Source organism: Aulostomus chinensis, chromosome 5, assembly GCF_037954235.1.
Source record: "Aulostomus chinensis isolate RoL2024-O1b breed Wild chromosome 5, RoL_Achi_v1.0, whole genome shotgun sequence".
NCBI lineage: Eukaryota > Metazoa > Chordata > Actinopteri > Syngnathiformes > Aulostomidae > Aulostomus > Aulostomus chinensis.
In genome coordinates, this window is record NC_141324.1 from 23,431,482 (window position 1) to 23,449,839 (window position 18,358).

The 18,358-nt window shown below is 42.7% G+C and overlaps 2 protein-coding genes across 4 annotated transcripts; one reads left to right on the forward strand and one right to left on the reverse strand.

Moving 5' to 3' along the window:
* Nucleotides 1-5,444: 5,444 nt before the first annotated feature.
* thoc1 (THO complex 1) lies at nucleotides 5,445-11,434 on the forward strand. Its single transcript, XM_086204000.1, has 21 exons — nucleotides 5,445-5,546; nucleotides 5,747-5,820; nucleotides 5,898-5,958; nucleotides 6,044-6,113; nucleotides 6,681-6,799; nucleotides 6,890-6,938; nucleotides 7,034-7,129; nucleotides 7,225-7,307; nucleotides 8,126-8,199; nucleotides 8,363-8,471; nucleotides 8,559-8,693; nucleotides 9,009-9,109; nucleotides 9,219-9,285; nucleotides 9,478-9,528; nucleotides 9,656-9,726; nucleotides 9,818-9,913; nucleotides 9,994-10,059; nucleotides 10,144-10,227; nucleotides 10,307-10,454; nucleotides 10,556-10,640; nucleotides 11,019-11,434. Exons 1-21 carry the CDS (start codon nucleotides 5,499-5,501, stop codon nucleotides 11,294-11,296), a joined length of 1,965 nt encoding a protein of 654 aa, XP_086060126.1. The 5' UTR covers nucleotides 5,445-5,498; the 3' UTR covers nucleotides 11,297-11,434.
* Nucleotides 11,435-11,441: 7 nt separating this feature from the next.
* usp14 (ubiquitin specific peptidase 14 (tRNA-guanine transglycosylase)) lies at nucleotides 11,442-18,349 on the reverse strand. Of its 3 annotated transcripts, none has more exons than XM_086204003.1 (17): nucleotides 18,206-18,349; nucleotides 17,884-18,107; nucleotides 16,848-16,993; nucleotides 16,509-16,541; nucleotides 16,290-16,394; nucleotides 15,271-15,374; nucleotides 15,079-15,137; nucleotides 14,856-14,986; nucleotides 14,623-14,703; nucleotides 14,429-14,511; nucleotides 14,196-14,310; nucleotides 13,984-14,049; nucleotides 13,774-13,866; nucleotides 13,547-13,675; nucleotides 13,364-13,424; nucleotides 12,509-12,616; nucleotides 11,442-12,421 (listed from the first exon to the last, which is right to left on the reverse strand). In XM_086204003.1, exons 2-17 carry the CDS (start codon nucleotides 17,897-17,899, stop codon nucleotides 12,276-12,278), a joined length of 1,476 nt encoding a protein of 491 aa, XP_086060129.1. In that variant the 5' UTR covers nucleotides 17,900-18,107; nucleotides 18,206-18,349; the 3' UTR covers nucleotides 11,442-12,275. The 3 variants fall into 3 exon arrangements, with proteins under 3 accessions (XP_086060129.1, XP_086060127.1, XP_086060128.1); XM_086204001.1 differs by having other exon boundaries at nucleotides 18,197-18,346; XM_086204002.1 differs by having other exon boundaries at nucleotides 17,884-18,334.
* Nucleotides 18,350-18,358: the final 9 nt, after the last annotated feature.

Below are 18,358 nucleotides of genomic sequence, written 5' to 3' on the forward strand. Positions count from 1 at the left end.
AATGCTTGACCCTAAAAACCTTGTGTTATACCTGCTTTGGAGTTTATTGCACCAAAGTGGAACACACCTGAACCCTGCTGTCACCTGGGGTCAGCTGCCAGATTCATGTCCTCAGATGTGGCTCTTCCTGTTCTGGTTGAATCACTTGGAAATTGCCACGAAGCCACCTGTGGCTGGGAAAGTCCTTGGTGTTAACAAAGGTCATCTGGCCGACTGGTGAGTATCGGTACACAACTTTGGTGACACAAAATGCATTTTCCTTTTTTGCTGTCAGTAAAAACTTTTCCAGCTCAATGTGACTTCATTATCAAGTTTTTTTGCCACCCTTCTGCTGGCTCTCGGTGTGATCGGAGTGATAAGAGGATCATTTATTTGTGTTTATTATAGATTCTTCTACTGGTTCTCTGCTGAACCTCTAGTATTTACAGGTTTAGTGAATCTCTCCCTACCTCGTGTGTGTAATTTCCTTAAATTGATACAGGGATGTATCAAAACTTTCACATTAACTATTCCAGAGGTTTTCTTTTTCTAAGTGTGAGGAGACGCTGAATGGAGGTGGTATGTATGGTTAAGAGACTTCTGGGGGGGATTGTTCTTACTTTCCAGAGGCAAAGGCAAACAACTGATTCTGGACGTGCTGTTTTCATGAACACTTTCGGAAAGTCATGTAAAACAGTTCTACTGGGCTAACTTGGTTAAATAATTGCCTATAGGATCAAATGTAGATAAATCTCCTACAGACTAATGGCCATCCATAAATAAAATGTTTGAAGCTTTTCTCCTGAAAACCACTGGATCCATTAATTTTTTTTTCATCAGACAGAATTAAACTTTTGTTCCAGGTGTACTGGCTGGGGGGCGACATGCAGCTGCCTTGCCGTAGCTCCCATCTATGATTTCATTTCTTATCCATGAACGCTTACTTCAGAGAATGACGATTACGAGGACGCACCTGAAGTCAGAGGACAAGGCAACACCAGCCTGAGGCCATGTCGGAAGCACACACTGCATATCTGCTGGCTATTCATAACATTTTTGAGTTCTTTGAAAGTGTTTATCCTCGAATGATTATCCCTTTTCCTCTGGTTCTCACTGTTTTCACCTCTTTTAAACTTCAAAGTAAGATCATATCCTTATTTACATTGTGGAGGTGCCGGACTCAGTCAACGTATGTTTGGAGCTAGGTGACCTTGGGTTTCTTTACATCTCACATACATGAAACGTATACACTATTATTCTCCTCAAGTGTTTGGCGACACTCCCAACAATCTCTGCAAACAACACAAGGATGTGGATCAGGTAATTGCCCATGAAATGAATTCTTCATATGAAAAAGCACAATTAGACAAGATGTGGCCATCATGGAGATTTCCTGTTTGGCTGTGTCACAAGAATGTCCTTTCTCCATGTACGCACACGGCCCCGCTCACATCCCATTTTATGGCTTATGGGGATTTGATGGTCTCCACACCCTGAGCTAATCATTGAATAACCATCAAATGACTTTAAACTCCACAGGTTTCTCAACACAGCGGTCCGACGGTTATCCAACCAAGGTCGTAAGCACCAATCACATGCAGGGTTGCCGCAATGGTAGGATGCACGTCCCTATTCTGTTATGTGTGAGATGATCATTAACAAAAGCGTTCCAAATAATTTTACGATGCCCTACGAGGGAGTAAAGCAGTACATTTTGTTGTATTAGGTCCAAGTTCCACTTATTGCCTCACAGCTATGCAAAGGAACAGCCATGATGGAAAATCACTCTGATATATGACACAAAATCAGGGTTAGATGGAGAATGCAAGATGAATGTGCTGCTATGCGTGGTGGTGGTGGTGGTGGTGGTGGTGATGGCATAGATCATCTCACAGGGACGAGCCCCGTAAATATCCTCAGGATCAAGGTTCGATATTTAATTGAAGCAGCTGCTCAAACAATGAAAAAGAATGTAAAACTTATCTCCTCACTATATCATCCTCAGCGTTCCTCCCTTCGGGAGGGAGTAGTTCTCTGCTCTGGTGGATGTTACTCCACTTCTAAAAAAATCATGTTGAGCTGTAGCGAATCTACACTGCGATTATATGACATGACTCTTCTTCACGTGATTATGTTACGGAGGAATCTCTGTGGCGAGTCATGTGACAGCAGCCAATCTTAAATCTCTCCTTCCTTCAGAGTGTCTGTAACCCCAGCGAGCATTGTGTGCTTGTGTGTTTTGAAGTCTGTCCTCAACAACAAAGACAATGGTCTTGTTGTTGCCCTCCCCCGTCATTTTGTCTGAGAGTGTTGTTCATCAAATTATTTGGCTCTCACGCGCGTTTGCTCATTTCGCTACTTGGCATCGGTGCACCTCTCATTATATTTATCTAGACAAAACAAACAACCCAGAATAGAGTGAGGCCAGCTGATTTCAGCGTGACATGTTAAGAATATTTCATCTTTTCAGCCAATCTAACCTTTACTCTGGATATTCTCATCAGTCTCTGTGACGGTAGAAGAGTAGAAGCAAAGACAATTGCTGTTTCAGTTGATCACACATTTGGATGTACTGCTGGAAATACTCCCTTTTGAGTAAGTTATTCTCAAAACTACATGCTCCCTCCGTTTTAGGAAATTAATTTGTATTCAAGCTATTGATTTGTGACTTCTCTCTGCACAAATAGACACAAGTGTGGGAGTGATGGAGCAAACATGATGTTGGTTTAGGGCTTTTCAAGGGATTTGTTGTCTTCTACAAAAATAACCCTCATCCTGTGAAGGTTGTCATCCCTATAGGTGTCAAATAACAATGCTCCAGCTTTCAGAGGCGGCAAATAGCACACACACTGTTTAATGAGATAGAAGTATATTCTGTGTTTGAAAATAGCCCTTTGGGTGACAAATATCCATCCATTTTCTAAACCGCTTATACTTATTTTTCAACTTTACACCTGCTTCTGTAGAACACAGAAGCAGAGCAACATCCCTAAATGTTAGAACAGTGCAGGAGTGTTGCGCAGTTGAAGTTCCCGATCCATCGTCTCCAAGTGTTCTGTGGAGAACACAAGCTTGAGATATTGAATGTCTTTTCGTACTACAGAGAATACATCATGAAGCACTGCATGAATTGACTCATTAAACGTCCTCTTCCTGAGGAAATGAGAAGTTTAAGTCTTGCACCTGCAGTATAGTTTGTCTATAGCGTAGCATTAGCTTTGTATATATAGCGATTGCATTTCAAAATTCATAAAAGTGGTGTCCATTTATGAAGATTATCTCGCTGAAAAAAAAACATATAAATCTATTTTGTTTAAACACACAGTTTACTCTCTGCAATAATCCAATGTAATAATCCAGTAGGCTTTTGATCGTGGGAACCCATGGCGATGCTAATGTCTGAGTTGGCCTTCAAAAACACTTCCTCCCTGCAGAGCTGTGTTGATATCAGCACGCTATTGACCGGATTGTTTCCTTTAACCTCAACATTAACCTCTACTACCCTTCTTCACCTCTCGCAGGCCGATGCTGCCTGGTCTTATCTGCAACAGAAAGTTACTCACCTCACTCACGCTCCCTTTCTGCTTTTCATCAGTTCTTGGCAAAAGTTCAATAAACGCTGTGTCAGACAAGGGAGTTGAGTGTGTGTGTGTGTGTGTGGGGGGGGGGTGCACTGTTAGATATTTAGTGAACAATGTGCAAAACTCTGTGTGAAAGACACACGGTGCTAATCAAAACTGCAGGCTGAAACACTTGTCTCTTGATCCCTCTGCACTCAGAAGACACTACTGACCTACATTTTCACAGCTTTTTCTCCAAAACATCACACATCTATGTTCATGACCAGGCTGTAAACATTTGTCAGTGAGCGCGGAAAGTGAACGGTCATATTAACCCGAACTACTTCAGAGGCCCCGACGCGTGAAACGTCTCATAAACACAGATCAAAACACATCCGCTGAATGTCTATCAAAGGTAAAGCACAGATGAGACTCAACATCAGCCAGAAAGATAATCCCATCTCTAAAATCCACAACCGGCAACCTGCTGTCACCCTCAAAGATAAACAGGCTTTTAAAAGCTCAGACTTTATCACAACTAGATCCTGATTATTTGTGCTGCTGTTAATAACTTGTTACATCACTGTTTGCAGATAAACCCATCGTATAATAATGAAATCAATTGTGAATGTTCATATGCCTTTAAATTGTAGAATTACTGTGTATTGAACCTTTAATAACTGCATCATAGCGTAACGCCCTGGTGGTTTTTATGCGCTGTGTGACATTGTTGAACAGTAGATAATATCATAAAATTCAAGCGCTGGAATTTAAATTGCATAACCACAATACACACGAAATCCATTGGCAGACACAGGCGCACACACACACACACACACACACACACACACACACACACACACACACACCAATATGACTCTGCTAACCTCTGTTCGCCCTTCTCATGCCATTCAAATTCAATGATAACTTAAGGTTTATCCTGAATGTCAAATGTAAAGAACAGATGAAATATTAGATTTCTCCACATTAATCACTTTTGAAGACTGAGAGGAAATTCAGTCAGTGATTAAAACAAAATTTAAAACAACAACAACAACAACAACTCAGTCTTGATTTTACAGAGGCTGAAAAATATCTGGGGTGCCCAGGTACTAGTTATATGCTTTAAAAAAATTAAAAGGATTATTGTCAGGAAATTATGGATTTCAGACTTATCCTACCACTGAAGCACTTGTGCACACACAGTTTGAATTCTGCGTGTGCGCAAGAAAGATGATCTGACAGCCTCAAATTCAGTGGACATAAATCTTGTGCAACACTGCTGCCATCTGGACTAAACCAGCCCTGCAGTCACACGATGAGAGGAGTTCATCGACAAAAAATAGTTAATGACAATCTGGGAAAAAAAAAATATATATGTACATAGATTTAACATTTGATTAAAGTCTGTCTCTTTCTTCATAGTCGGTTCATTTTAATATTTTTTGTTTTAATTTGTTTTTTGCAAATCAACTCATATCTTAATTTGGTTTGACTATTACATATTTCCTTGGTTTGGAATATATCGGTCATATATGATTGTTTCAGTTCCAGGACAGTTGGCTTTGGCAGATGTCTGTGGTGTCCAAGTGCCCTTTTAGTTGCATGCATTTGTATAAGTGGCATTTTAACAACATAATATCGTTTGCTTCTGTGCCACTGCTCATGCCACTGAGACATTGAAAGAACACACACACACACACACACACACACACACACACACACACGAACATAAATAATCAAGGGAAATTACATTAAAATATGTCATTCGCATAAAATGGTGACAAATAAAAATAAATACATTTAAATATGTATTTATATATAGATTTACCAGGAATTCAATTAGAATTAAAGCTTAATACCATTTTCTTTAAATCGTAAAGTTTTGGAAAACAGCAGCGCTCCGCTGATGCCACCGGAAGCATTTCTTCGTCACTTCCGGGTTAGAAAAGTGTAAAGATGTCGCCGCCCGTGTTTAATTTTATTGATGCTAAAGACAAATTCATGGTGAGAAATCGCTTCGTTGCCTTTATTTGTTGAAATCATTTTCAACTCGAACATCGAGTCGGGTCTAAGTTTTAGATTTGTTACTGTGATTTACCACTTTTCTCGCTCTGTGAACGTATGTAGCATGTAGCAGATGCTAGCTAACATAAACGTTGAATTTTTATTCTGAAAGAAATATTCTTCTTCTCAAACTCTCACAGACGTCTGCCAGAAATGCGCTGGCTGGCAAGAGCAGTAAACCTATAATCAATGCTTTCAATCAAATTCCTGGAAAGTAAGTAACGTTTATCTTGCCGCTATCACAACAATACGTGATGCTAACATTACCTACTTGTGTTGTGTTTGCTTCAGTGAGACCGATAAGAAGACCACTCTCGACCAGGCTCTCAGGGTTGTTCTTGGAGACCAGATTGTAAGTAGTCACCATCTTTGATAGAGTCGAGGTTTTGATCAGGTATCTGCTGACCTTTGACCTCCTGACGTGTTTCTGTCTGCAGGTTGAACAGAAGGCGAGCTGTGATGACTACCTGTCCCTCATCTACATGAGTATAGATGCTGTTACTGAGGGTGTGTTGCTGCTCTAACTGACTTACAGAACTGAATCAACACAGTGAATTATTTGTTCTTGTAATACCAGATAACTCAATGCCACATATAAACTCAAAGATGTCATTAATTCCTGAAAGAACGAGGATGCATGTCCTCATCCCACAGATCTGTCTTCCTGCAATCAAAACAGAAGAATAATGAAGCTTTATTTATTTTAATTAAAGTTGCCTGCAGTATTTTCTGGTAAAGTTGAAGAAAAGCGTCAAATCTATTTTCTTCCTCATAAAATGTAGAAACACCTTTTTGTTGCTTTTGAATGTAATTTTAAATCTTGGATTGTTTTCTTCGCCGGCATGCAGTCCACTTCCCTCACCTCTGTAGAATATTGGATGAAAGTAAAAATAATTTGTTTTTTATGTCATTTGCATTGATATAAAAGGTACATTCAAGCTGTATTTTAAAAGGGAAAAAAAATACTTTGACATGGTTTTATTTTTATTTTTGCAGGGAATATTTTTAACGTGGAGAGAAAATGTAGAATTTGACAGTCATGTTTTTCTTCTTCTTCTTCTCCTGTCCATGCAGGCATATGCACAGCTACAACTCCATTCCTTATGCTTGGAGACGTACTGGACAGCCTTCCTCTTGACCAGTGTGACAAAATCTTCTCTTTTGTGGAGGAGAACGTCTCCACCTGGAAATCGGTAAATTACCTCATCTCTTCGATTTCTCAAAGCCTTGGCCCAGCACAACCTTTGATTTCTAAACCTTCTCCCTCTCTCCTCTGTTCTCAGAACTCATTCTACTCTGCCGGGAAGAACTATCTGCTGAGGATGTGTAACGGTAGAAAAAGTCTTATTCTTTTATTTTTTTCTTACATCCTGTTATTGAATGTTAAAAGGCGAAACTATCTGTGACACACTTTTCCAAACTTGCAGATCTCTTGCGGAGGCTCTCCAAGTCTCAGAATACCGTCTTCTGTGGGCGAATCCAACTTTTCCTAGCGCGTCTCTTTCCTCTGTCTGAAAAATCTGGTAAGTACAACAGAGTTAAACGCCCCTCGAGAAAGTGTCGTTGTCTGGCCATCATCTTCATCGGCTCGTCTGACAGGGTTTTATGTTGATTCCAGGTCTGAATCTCCAGAGTCAGTTCAATCTGGACAATGTAACCGTGTTCAACAAAAATGAAGAAGAGAGCACTCTGGGACAGAAGGTAAAGTCATGATGGGATTCTTGTCTCTACACCTACAGTTCTGAATCATTTCACAGATATCAAAATGGGTTCAAAAAACACGCTGGCACGATGTTGACTGGATGCTCAAAGCGGGACTCAAGAGGCGCTCAACCATGATGGCAGTCTTGTAGTTCATCAACAAAAAAGGCCCGTGGTTCCAAGTGGTTGTGAAAGTAATGACAAATAACACATCCCCCACACCCTAACAGGGTTCTTTGTGTCTATGCAGCTGTGACGTCAAGATGAAGTCATCTCTGATCATCCTCAGATTATATCAAATAGATCTGAGCATCCCAAATATAAATCAAATGTTCTTGTCTTCTGGGGCTTCTGATGGGTCACCCAGGGGTTAATTCTCAGCTACAGGAAGTGAGAGTAGTGGAATGTTGAAATAGAGAACAAAAGATTTTTCCAGGACATTGTACTTTTTCTGTTAGTTTCCATGCTTGGAAAATGGGTCGGCTATTTTCCAGAGTCCGTGGAAACCTGCTGAAACGATTGTTTCACACCAGAAATCCTACGACCGTTCGGCGTTCCCTGCAGGTTTAGGGAAGCTGTTGGAGATGTGGCTTTAATTAGTGCAGCAGCAGATAATCCGTCCAACCTGCCAGTTATGTTTCATCCCGTATTTCAGTGCGCTAAAGACACAAGGCTGGCCCACGGGGCCCTGTTTTCTCTTCATTTAAGGAGCCTTTTTGAATTAAGTTGTTGAAGACCAAAAGATTCACTACCCCAGGATAGAGTGATGTCTTGGAATAACGGCATTTAAATCAGTTGATTTTTGTCATGTGTTGCAGCACACAGAGGAGAAGGAAGACACTATGGAGGTAGAGGAAGGAGAGATGGGAGATGACGACGCACCCGCACCCTGGTGAGCAGCTGCTTCCTTTAAATTGCTTTCTACCTCGCAGCACTTTGAAGATTTACGTTCAATGAAATGTGCAAGATAAATGAAATGTGTTATTATTGTTATCATTATTTTTCTTAGCTTTGAGCTTTTACAATTGACTGAAACTCTTCCAACCTCGTCGCAGTTCCATTCCGATCGACTACAACTTGTACAGGAAGTTCTGGACGCTGCAGGACTACTTCCGAAACCCTGTGCAGTGTTACGATAAATTCTCTTGGATGACATTCCTCAAGGTAGCGCACCTCAGTCTGCCTTTGACCTGTGAATGTAAATCACAGCTTAAATGCTAAACAAACATCCCTTTCTTTTGTCTGGCGTAGTACTCCGACGAGACCTTGGCAGTATTCAAGAGCTACAAGTTGGATGACATGCAGGCCTCTAAGAGGAAGCTGGAGGAGCTGAGAGCGTCTGGAGGGGAACATGTTTACTTTGCTAAGTTCCTAACAAGTGAGAAGGTGAGCGAATCATTTTCATTTCTTTAGCTTTTGTCGGATGAGACTTTCACAGCCATCTGATCCGTTATAACGTGTTTAAGAACCCAACTGATTCTTCTCAGTCTGAATCAGTTGTATCCCTTAAAACCGTGTTGCAGGAGTGCAGTACTCAGTACAATATTTAAACAGATCAGGATACACCGGCGTCCTGTATCGCACGTACAATATACTATATCTGTACTGCATTTGCCTAGTTATTTTTGTCCGAGTGAGGAACGACCTCCTGAAGGTACCCGACGGCTTTGACCCGTGTACCTTTTAACTCTTCTTCTTCAGTTGATGGACCTGCAGCTCAGCGACAGCAACTTCCGCCGGCACATTCTACTTCAGTACCTCATCCTCTTCCAGTACTTGAAAGGTCAAGTCAAATTCAAAAGGTGAAGATGGTCTTTGTCCTCGATCAACAGTTAAATCCTTCGATTTATGTGCAAAGCAAAAGGACTCCTCTGTCAGTTGTTTGAGCCTCATATTACGGTCCTGTCACAGCTCCAGCTGCAACCTGAATGATGACCAGGCGACGTGGGTGGAGGAGACGACCAAACTGGTTTACCAGGTCAGTCAGTCTCCGCTAGTACACAGAAGCAGCCGCCGTAATCTTCACGCTCATTTAAAGGGCCTCTTCACCTAAACCAACATTCCTTCAAGAGTCGTATCAAGCCACAAAGAAATATTGTTGCCGCCGATAGTGATAATGAAAAAAAGCAGACCAAACGACTTGTATTTATGCGTGAGTGTTGTCTTGCAGCTCCTGAGGGAGATCCCTCCTGATGGAGACAAGTTTGCCACCATGGTTGAGGTAAGTCCACTGTTAGAAATGTTTCAAGTTCCCTCATTTGGCGTCAGACGTCTTCCTTCCAGTAACCACATCCAGCTGAATTTCTTCCACCTTTTGTCTCTCTTTTTAAATAATCTTACCCCGACAGCATATCATCAACACGGAGGAGAACTGGAATTCTTGGAAAAACGAGGGCTGTCCGAGTTTTGTGAAAGAACGGTGCGTATCGAGACTGATCGTTGTCTTGATTGATCCTTCTTGTCCAGAGTTTGAGCAACATTTCCACCTGCTGTGGTTTCCCCTCTCACAGGCCGGTTGACGACAAACCCAAACGGCCATCCAGGAAAAGACAAGCTCCAGAAGACTTCCTGGGAAAAGGTCCTGACCGGAAGATCTTCATGGGAAAGTAAATAATCGTCGCTTTTGAACGTGTAGTAGTGAGTAGTGAGTCCAGCTGAGTTTCTCAAGCTGCTGTGTTGTGATTAGTGACGAGCTGACTCGACTATGGAACCTGAACCAGGACAACATGGAGGCCTGCAAGTCTGACAGCAGGTGAGCGGTTCAGAACAAGTCAGCAGCTGCTGCCTTGGATCCATCCAGTATGTTTGAGTTTGACATTTGTCATCATCTGTTCAGGGAGTTCATGCCCACGCTGGATGAGTTTTTTGCAGAGGCCATCGAGCAGGCGGACCCTGTAAACATGGTGGAGGAGGAGTACAAGTACGTTTGCACTCTGTTTGACGTTTGAACCGTTCCGTCTGTGGTTGGTCTTAATTTTCTTTCTGCTTGTGTTTTGAAGAGTCGTGAGGAATCCGAATTACGGCTGGCGCGCTCTGAGGCTGCTCTCCAGGAGGAGTCCACACTTCTTTCAACCTACTAATCAGAAGTTCAAGAGCCTGGCAGACTACTTGGACAGCATGGTTAGCAAACTGGCCAAAGAACTGCCGGTGAGGATGTTTTGTACTTAAAAAAAAAAAGGTTTAAAAAGGAAAGAGACCATGTGACGCCCTCAAACGCTGATGTCACCAACGTCATTTCCCACCTGCAGAAGGACGTCCCCTCTGAAGAGATCAAGACAGACGAGGATGACGACGACGACAACGGAGACAATCTGCTGAAAGACAGCAATGATAGTGAGTCTGAGTTGATGAAAAGTAGACAAAAGTATCAGGAACGACTCTTCGCAAGATTCAGACTAAAATTAGAAATGTTGGTGTCTAAAATGCTCAGACGAACTACAGCATGACTGAATAAATACAGGACGAGAAAACTGAAAGATGAAAACTAATCAGGACATTTGATATTGGACAAAGACTAATATTTTAATGTAGCTGCCAAATTAACACCAGTGAACTGACTTTACACTTTGGGTGATATTTGTGTCACACCTCCATCTTTAACAAATATATTCATTGACTTTTAAACTGTAAGATCAACCCTGCTAAGGCTGAAACCCTCTCAAGAGGTCCAGCTTATCCTAAACTTCCCATTTCCATCGTCTTTCCTTCCAGGCCCGAGCATCCAGACCAAGCTGGTGACTAACACACAGATGGACGACATCGCAGGTAAACTGGGCGCTCAGTGGAAGACGCTAGCCACTCATCTGGAGATGAAGGCAGCAGAGATGAGGGAGATCGAATCAGACAGCGAGGACGTCGACATGCAGGCTAAACTGCTGCTGGTGGCGTGGCAGGACCGAGAGGGAACACAAGCCACCGTGGAGAACCTGGTCGCAGCTCTCAATGCTGTTGGGTTCTCCCAGATCGCTGACAGCCTCAATGAGGCTTGAGTTTGATCGTCCGTCACTTTTAATTACTGTCACCTCGTAGTTCCAGCATTCATTATGCTTCAACACGTGGAGGTTTTGTATGTAGTAAAATACTGTTGTTTTTTCCACTGTAGAAAATTCATAATAAAATGTTTGACCATTGACATTTTAGTGGCATACCATTTATTTTCACCACCTATGTAAAGCCATCAGTCAATAACTTATTACAGAGTGTTGATGGTTAGGCAGGGCAATCAGAAACCTGCAGAGACAAAGTGAAGAAGCATAGCATTTAAAGACAACGTTTGAAATCAGTGTCAATGTTCAAGGCTCCTGGTTGAATCTCAAGTCTTCATTTAACTGCTCGCAGTTGGGGGGGGGGGGGGCACCTGATCTGAACAAGACCCCCCCACCCACACACACACACACACACTGATCAAAAGCTTTAGCAAAGATTTGGCAGAAAGGACTCGGAGAGCGTGCGAGACAAGCACACTAAAGACTTGAGATTGAACCCAAATTTCCCAGAGGGCCAACAAGTCTTTACAGCGTTAAGTGAAAATCTCCACAAAACATTAAGATACAAGCGCTGGGCCGGAAACATGACTTTGAATACATGACGCAAGAGAAATATTTTGCTTTTATGATATGAGCACCTTATCAAAGGTTTTAAAAAATATACAATGTGTATAAAACATTTAATGAAACTGCAGAGCTACAGTAGACTTAAAAACCTTTCAAAGCTCCAGTCCAGAGAACAGCATCTCCATTTCAAAGCTCACTATGGTTAAATATATAACACCATTTGACAGATTGTTGTTTTTACAAGCATCCATGTTGGTTACTAACAAAACAAAAAGAGGAAAAAAAAATTGAGGTCATCAAAATTTTAAAGACACCAGTTTTATTGCACATCTATGCAGACAGTGCTTGGAAATGGCAATTTGTACGCGTGTCGGATGTTGTCGTCGTCTTTTCTCTTCTATTGAGTCTTCCAAAGCTATTGTTCCTCTTCAAGTATTTCCAGCCGCCGCGGGCCATACAGTAGAACGTAAGCTATATGCCAGTCTCCTCCGCCGGACAGTCGCAGGATGTCCTCTGGAGACACCACACTCACCCTGTCATCATCAAACTTCACCCACTCATCTGGCGGACGCGAAAGGAAACATTCAGTTCTGGTGCTGAAGTTGTGTAATAATGTCATATGAACGAGTGAGAAATAAGTGCAGGTACCTTCTTTCCTTTTAACCCATCCAACATAGTGGCCTGATGAGCTGGAGCGGCCTTGATGCGTCAGCACGGCCTGCAGGTCGTAGTAGCCACTGTTGTTGGAGCCCAGGTCTGCAGGAGGACAAGTGTCAGAAATCACCTCAACAGCACACGAGTTCATGTCCCACAAACTGCAACCTGCCCTTCCAACAGTCCAGGGCTCCTCCAGGTATTTCAACCCTGTTTGCCTCTGCTGCATGTAGCTGCTGCGGGTGCGAATCGAGCACAGTGAGAGCAGGAGAATCTGATGGGGACGTCATGGAGCGAAAATGAAACACTTGTAGTGAGCCTTTTCTGTGAGAACACTGATGATGGATGCTAAACTCTAGCCCCGAGCTCTTCTCATTGCATCCTGCCTACTTGACATTTTTTGTAGTTTCGCTCAAGCAACAATGTCATTTCATGTCAGAACCTCCAAAACTAAACAAGCACCAGAGACCACTCCCCTTCTCCATGGAAGCAGCTGAAGATTTCGATGTGCACTTTTATGGCATATCTGAGCGGCTAAATCTAAATCAACTTCAGCTCCTCTATTTATGATAGTTATTTTCATCTTTAGAGACAAAGAAGTAATTTTAAATAATTAAAAAAGTCTTTTTTTGATTGCAGGAAATCATCTTGCAACCCCTGCAACACACCAATGACTCGTATGACTGCGGGCGCCATTTTTCTTTTTGAATGTTCCTTCTAACCACAGGGCAGGGCGAACACTGATGCCACCTGATGAAAAATGCAACGAAGCAGCAACACTTTCCCTGACTGGGCCGGACACAGCAGGATTGAAAGCCCCGTCAGTGTCAGTGACGTGTGCCAACGTACCATCAGAGAATGAGAAAGGCTCGTATTTCACTTCTTTCACCATGCCAGGCTTCTTCAGCAACTTCAGGGAAGAAGCAGAGATACATATTGGTTAGACAACCAGTTTTAAAGTCCAGGCAGGAACCCCTACTTCCAAGTAATGAATAAAATTTTTTTTAAAATGGACAAAATTCCATGTCTTACCTTTTGCTGTTGTTTTTCGAGCTTTTTGTCCTCCACTTCCTTAAACTTTGACCTGACCGGCAGCATCTTCTCCTGCAGCTCTGCGGTGCACAGCTCATAGACATCCAGCATGAGAGGGAACTTGACATCCTTCAATGCGCAAAACGTTGTTTGAGAACACAAAATAACCGACACGTTCCTGAGGAGAACCGTGTTGATGAGACCGGAGGGGGGAACACAAGACAAACCTTAAGGACTTTAGCATTGACGGACTCTTTCTCTTTGTAGAAAAAACGGACCATCTGAACAGTCAAGTAGGCAGGGAGACGGCTGAGTTTTGACTAGAAGGAGATAAAGGAGAAAAAAAAAAAACATTCAACGTGTGATGATTATCGAAGACATCAAGCTGACAGATTCTGTCAGATGTTAAAGGGATGGAACAGGGAAAGAAACCTTACTGATTTTATATAGAGGGCATTTCTCTCCAAGGATGTTGACATTTTTGTTATTTCTTCCTGCAGTCTCTAGAAAGATAGGGCAGGCAGAAACATGATTAGATCCCCGTTTCCAAGGAGACAAACTCATCACGCACCTTTTGTTTGTACGTAGTTGTACTCATTTCTTTCTCTAGACAAAATAAACTGTTTAAATAAAAGAGCACGTTCCATACCAGCCTCAGTCCTGTCGCAAGGTATTTGACTTCTTGGTTTATGAAGCAGCTGAGCTGAAGCTGGCTCTCCTTGCCCTTGATTGGCTCCTCCTCCTCAGACTCAGTGCATTTCATACTTAGCAGAAGAGGAGTCAAGCAAAAGTAATGCCCTGCTAATTCAAGAAACAAACTCCTGGAGAACCAGAAAAAAACAAGCAGCATAATGCAAGTCTAAAAACGGGCTGCAAGGATACGTAGTTTCAAACTCTACTCCAAAATACTGGTCGATGAAATTCTTCTTTGAAGAGGCGGAGGCAGCGCCGCTCTCCGAGTCGGTCTAAACGGAGCAGAAGATGGAACATATGTTATTAGTCCCGGACATCTCAGTTACACAGACATCCTTTCATTATAAAACAAGACATGGGTGAAGAAAAAGTTTGGCATTGACCTCCATGGGAGTCTCTGGCTCTAGTGGTTCCAGCTTCTGCTGTAGAACTCTCATCATCTGCAGCCAGCATTCATTGGCATCCTGAGAGAAGAGGACATGGGTCAAACATCGGCAGGAAGTCAGATCTTGAGTTGACACTTCAACCACGAGCCAAGTTTCCATCGAAGTATTCAAGGAGCATTTTGAGGAGGCGTCAGAAAACCTTGATGAAAGTGCGGTGAAGAGCTTCTCACCTGCTGGAGGTACTGTCCCTGATCTCCCTTCTCAGCAAACTGTGGGAAGGCCATGTGGAGGAACTGGAGCAAAATGATGGGAGGGAGGCTGGACGAGGTCTTGTCCATGGTCTCATACAAGTCACGAAGCGCTGAAGATGAAAAATCAAAGTACATTAGAGTTCCATTTTCATTTGGCACCTTAAAAAAAAAGAAAGAAAAAGTAAGAGCTGATGCTTCATACCTGCTGTGATGTACTGCGACGGTGCGTTCGCTCCAGATGATCGCAGAGCTCCTGAATACCTTTAGAGGGAGACATGACCAGAGAAGCAGAGAAAGCAGATCAGAAACAAAGAGGACTGTCTGACATTTTTGTTTTGTATCAACATTTTTTTACTGAATGTTGAAAGCCAGTAGTAGCAGAGAAAAAGCCCACCTCCTAAGTGCACTTTTCAGCTCTGGCACAGAGCGCAGACACTGCACGGTGGCGTTCATGTAACAGGTGTTACCCAGGTTCGTGAGCCCACAAGGCAGCTCCATCTGAATGACACGAGAGTTCCACTTGTAGTCACAAAGTCAGCGACAAACCCAAGAGCTCAAGTCACCACTGATTAACCACTGAACGCGTTCCCTTTGAACGTGCCTCAAATGTTCTGAATCAAGTGACAGAATTCACACTGCAGCATCCAACACTGGCATACATTCACAACCCCCCGCAAACTGCGATGCGCACATTTGTCTCCGCCACACTGGTGCTGCGGGACAAATGCTTCTAAAAACACACACTTGTCAGAATCTGACCTCCAAAAGGGAGGATTTGCTGAGTATCTTTGGCATTTTATTAGGTGCCAAACCTGATGACAACATAATGAGGAAAACAAATTTGAATAAAAATGTGTGTGTGTGTGTGTATATCATAACTGTTGTTAGAATATCGTTTAAAAAAAAAGGTTTAAAAACATGCAGAATTGAATATATTTGAATGTTTTAGCAAGAGATGCCCATAAATAGCTGGATATGTACATTGCTAAATAGTGGCTGGGGCTGCAGCTCTGGCTCCTGCTCTCTCTCTGTGTCGTGGTTGGCACTGAAGGGAGAGCTGGGAACCTGCCGTCTCTCTCAGCCAGCCCAAACGAATGATTCATCATTTAGGTAATGTTCATACTGTTGTATCCACCAAAGTATTTCCAAATGTCATCACTAGCGGCGGTCAACTTCCCTGCCACCATTTCCACACAGTTGAACTACATGGAGTTAAAACTCAACGGCCACGAGAGAATACCGTCTTGCGCGTGCAGCAGCCACAAGGCCCCAGGTGGGATCTTGAGAGACAGACAGCTGGGGTAGCGCTGTTATTTTTTGAATATGTCAATTATATAATCAAATTAAGAAAATTCATTATCGGCCCTGAAGCAACGATCATTAGATTCGGGGAGGATTAACTGGTTCGCTCACCGCTGAGGCCAGCTGCTCTTCAGTCATGTCTTCTACAAACATGGGTCTGACAGCAGGCTCCTCGGGCAGCGCGTCAGCTGAACCCATCATCAGGAGAGTCATACCCTGGAGGAACGGATATACAAACAATTAAAATCTAATATAGCATAGTTGCATAGACTGCTATTGCTATTCTTTAAGCGTGTTCAATGTATTTGTTGAAACAGCTTCGGTACTCACATTTTTCAGTTTAATGTTCCCCCACTCATCATCCTACAAATGGAGAAGATGTTAAATAATTAAAACGGTAATTTTCTTATGCTGCTATCATCAGAATCCACAAAAAAAGGCAAAAGCATATGGTTCAATATATTTTTAACAGTCCACGGACAGTAAAAGAAGCCAAAATAAACAGCAATGTCCTCACACATCCTTTTTGGCCATCATGACGAAGAAGACTTAAATTAACCACGACTGGTCGACAATGCAGTGCAACAGTAGCTAACTGACCACCACATCCACTAACAGAGCAAAACCACAATGACTGTTAGTGAGTTTCAGACTTGTTTATATGATTACCTTAAGGGTGCCACCCTTCACCATGACCTTCTGTCTGTCTGGTTGCACTCCTGTCAGGGCAAAGAGCTGAGCCTTGAAAACCATGGGTGGCTCCTCAGTGTTCAGCTCCACAGCATCAAACTTCTCTTTGCCCCATTTTACATTAACTGAAAAAAGAAAACAATTAAGACCCATCTGTTAATCGCCCAGGATGAAGGACACCACAACACTGACAAGCTGCCATGTGTGACACAGCAAATAGTTCGCTACGGACAGTTTCAGCATACCACGTTAGCAGCGGGGGGACCTGAACTCCACTCAAAGATGTTAAACTGAATATATTCAGTTGTTTGGCGGCGATTTAAAGCGATACAATTTCACTAACATAAACTAGATAATATTAATGTCATGCTTAAACCGCAAATTCCTCTCCCGCATGCACATTTTTCTCCTCAGCAAATCAAAACTGTGGGAAAGCTCAGGAACTGTACACTCATGATTTGGCTAGCTTTGTTAGCATCGCTTCCCGTACTGGTATGATTCAGTACATTTCGTGGACATTTAACTTTAGACAGCTAACGGATAATAGTACACGCTAAGGCGAATCCGACCATGGTGAGTGCAGAGTTTGGACACACAACTGCTTCATAACTAATTAAACCATCTTTGTTATTCCCCGAGCAACCTAACCTGCTAAGAGTTAGCATCATTAGCTGCTCTCTACTTTGTCAGGGGCAAGTTAGCGTTAAGTAGCCGGCTCAATCAAAATACACGTCACCATTCCACAAACATCTGTAACACAATTATTGTATGGAAGCGTTTTCGCATGTTGTCTTGACTCTAATGTTACGTCACGTTAAATAATTGTAATAGTGGCCTATCAAGGCTGGAAGACAGTCCACTGCCGTTAGCAAACTAACGGTGCGATATGCTAAAGCTAACTAAGCTACGCTGCTAAATGTAATTTGCGGTACTGTGCTACAACACGTGTAAAGCTTCATGTGTTTACTAATATTAACAATGCGAGCCTATGTACTGTGTTGAAAAACGACCTTACCTGTAAACACCGGCATATTTGGCAACCTGTAATTACTTCAACTCTTTATTTTTCCTGATTCAGTCCACCGGGGCGCGAATGAGGAGTTGGCCAATTCTCTGTCTGGTCTGAACTTCATTCAAACAGCATGACGCTGCAACAACACGCTGGGAACTTATCGATGCGCTCTGACATCCGCTACCCATCCTGATGGACGTAGATTTGCTCCTATCATTTTCAAACGTCTGTCGGGAGGAATCAGCGTACGGTAACTTGCATGTTGTCAAAATTACACAAATTTGATAGTTTGAGTGTGAATTCTGAACACAATTACATGTATCACCGATTCGGTGCAAGTTAGGAGGGTTGTTCGATATGAAAGTCCTCGGACGTCCAGCGGTCTTGTGTCCGCTGGTGGGCGTCAGACGTCAGGGCGACTCGGTGATGGCACTTATTTCCAAGTTCAGTGCTGTTTGAGGGGTCAGAGGTTGTGTGG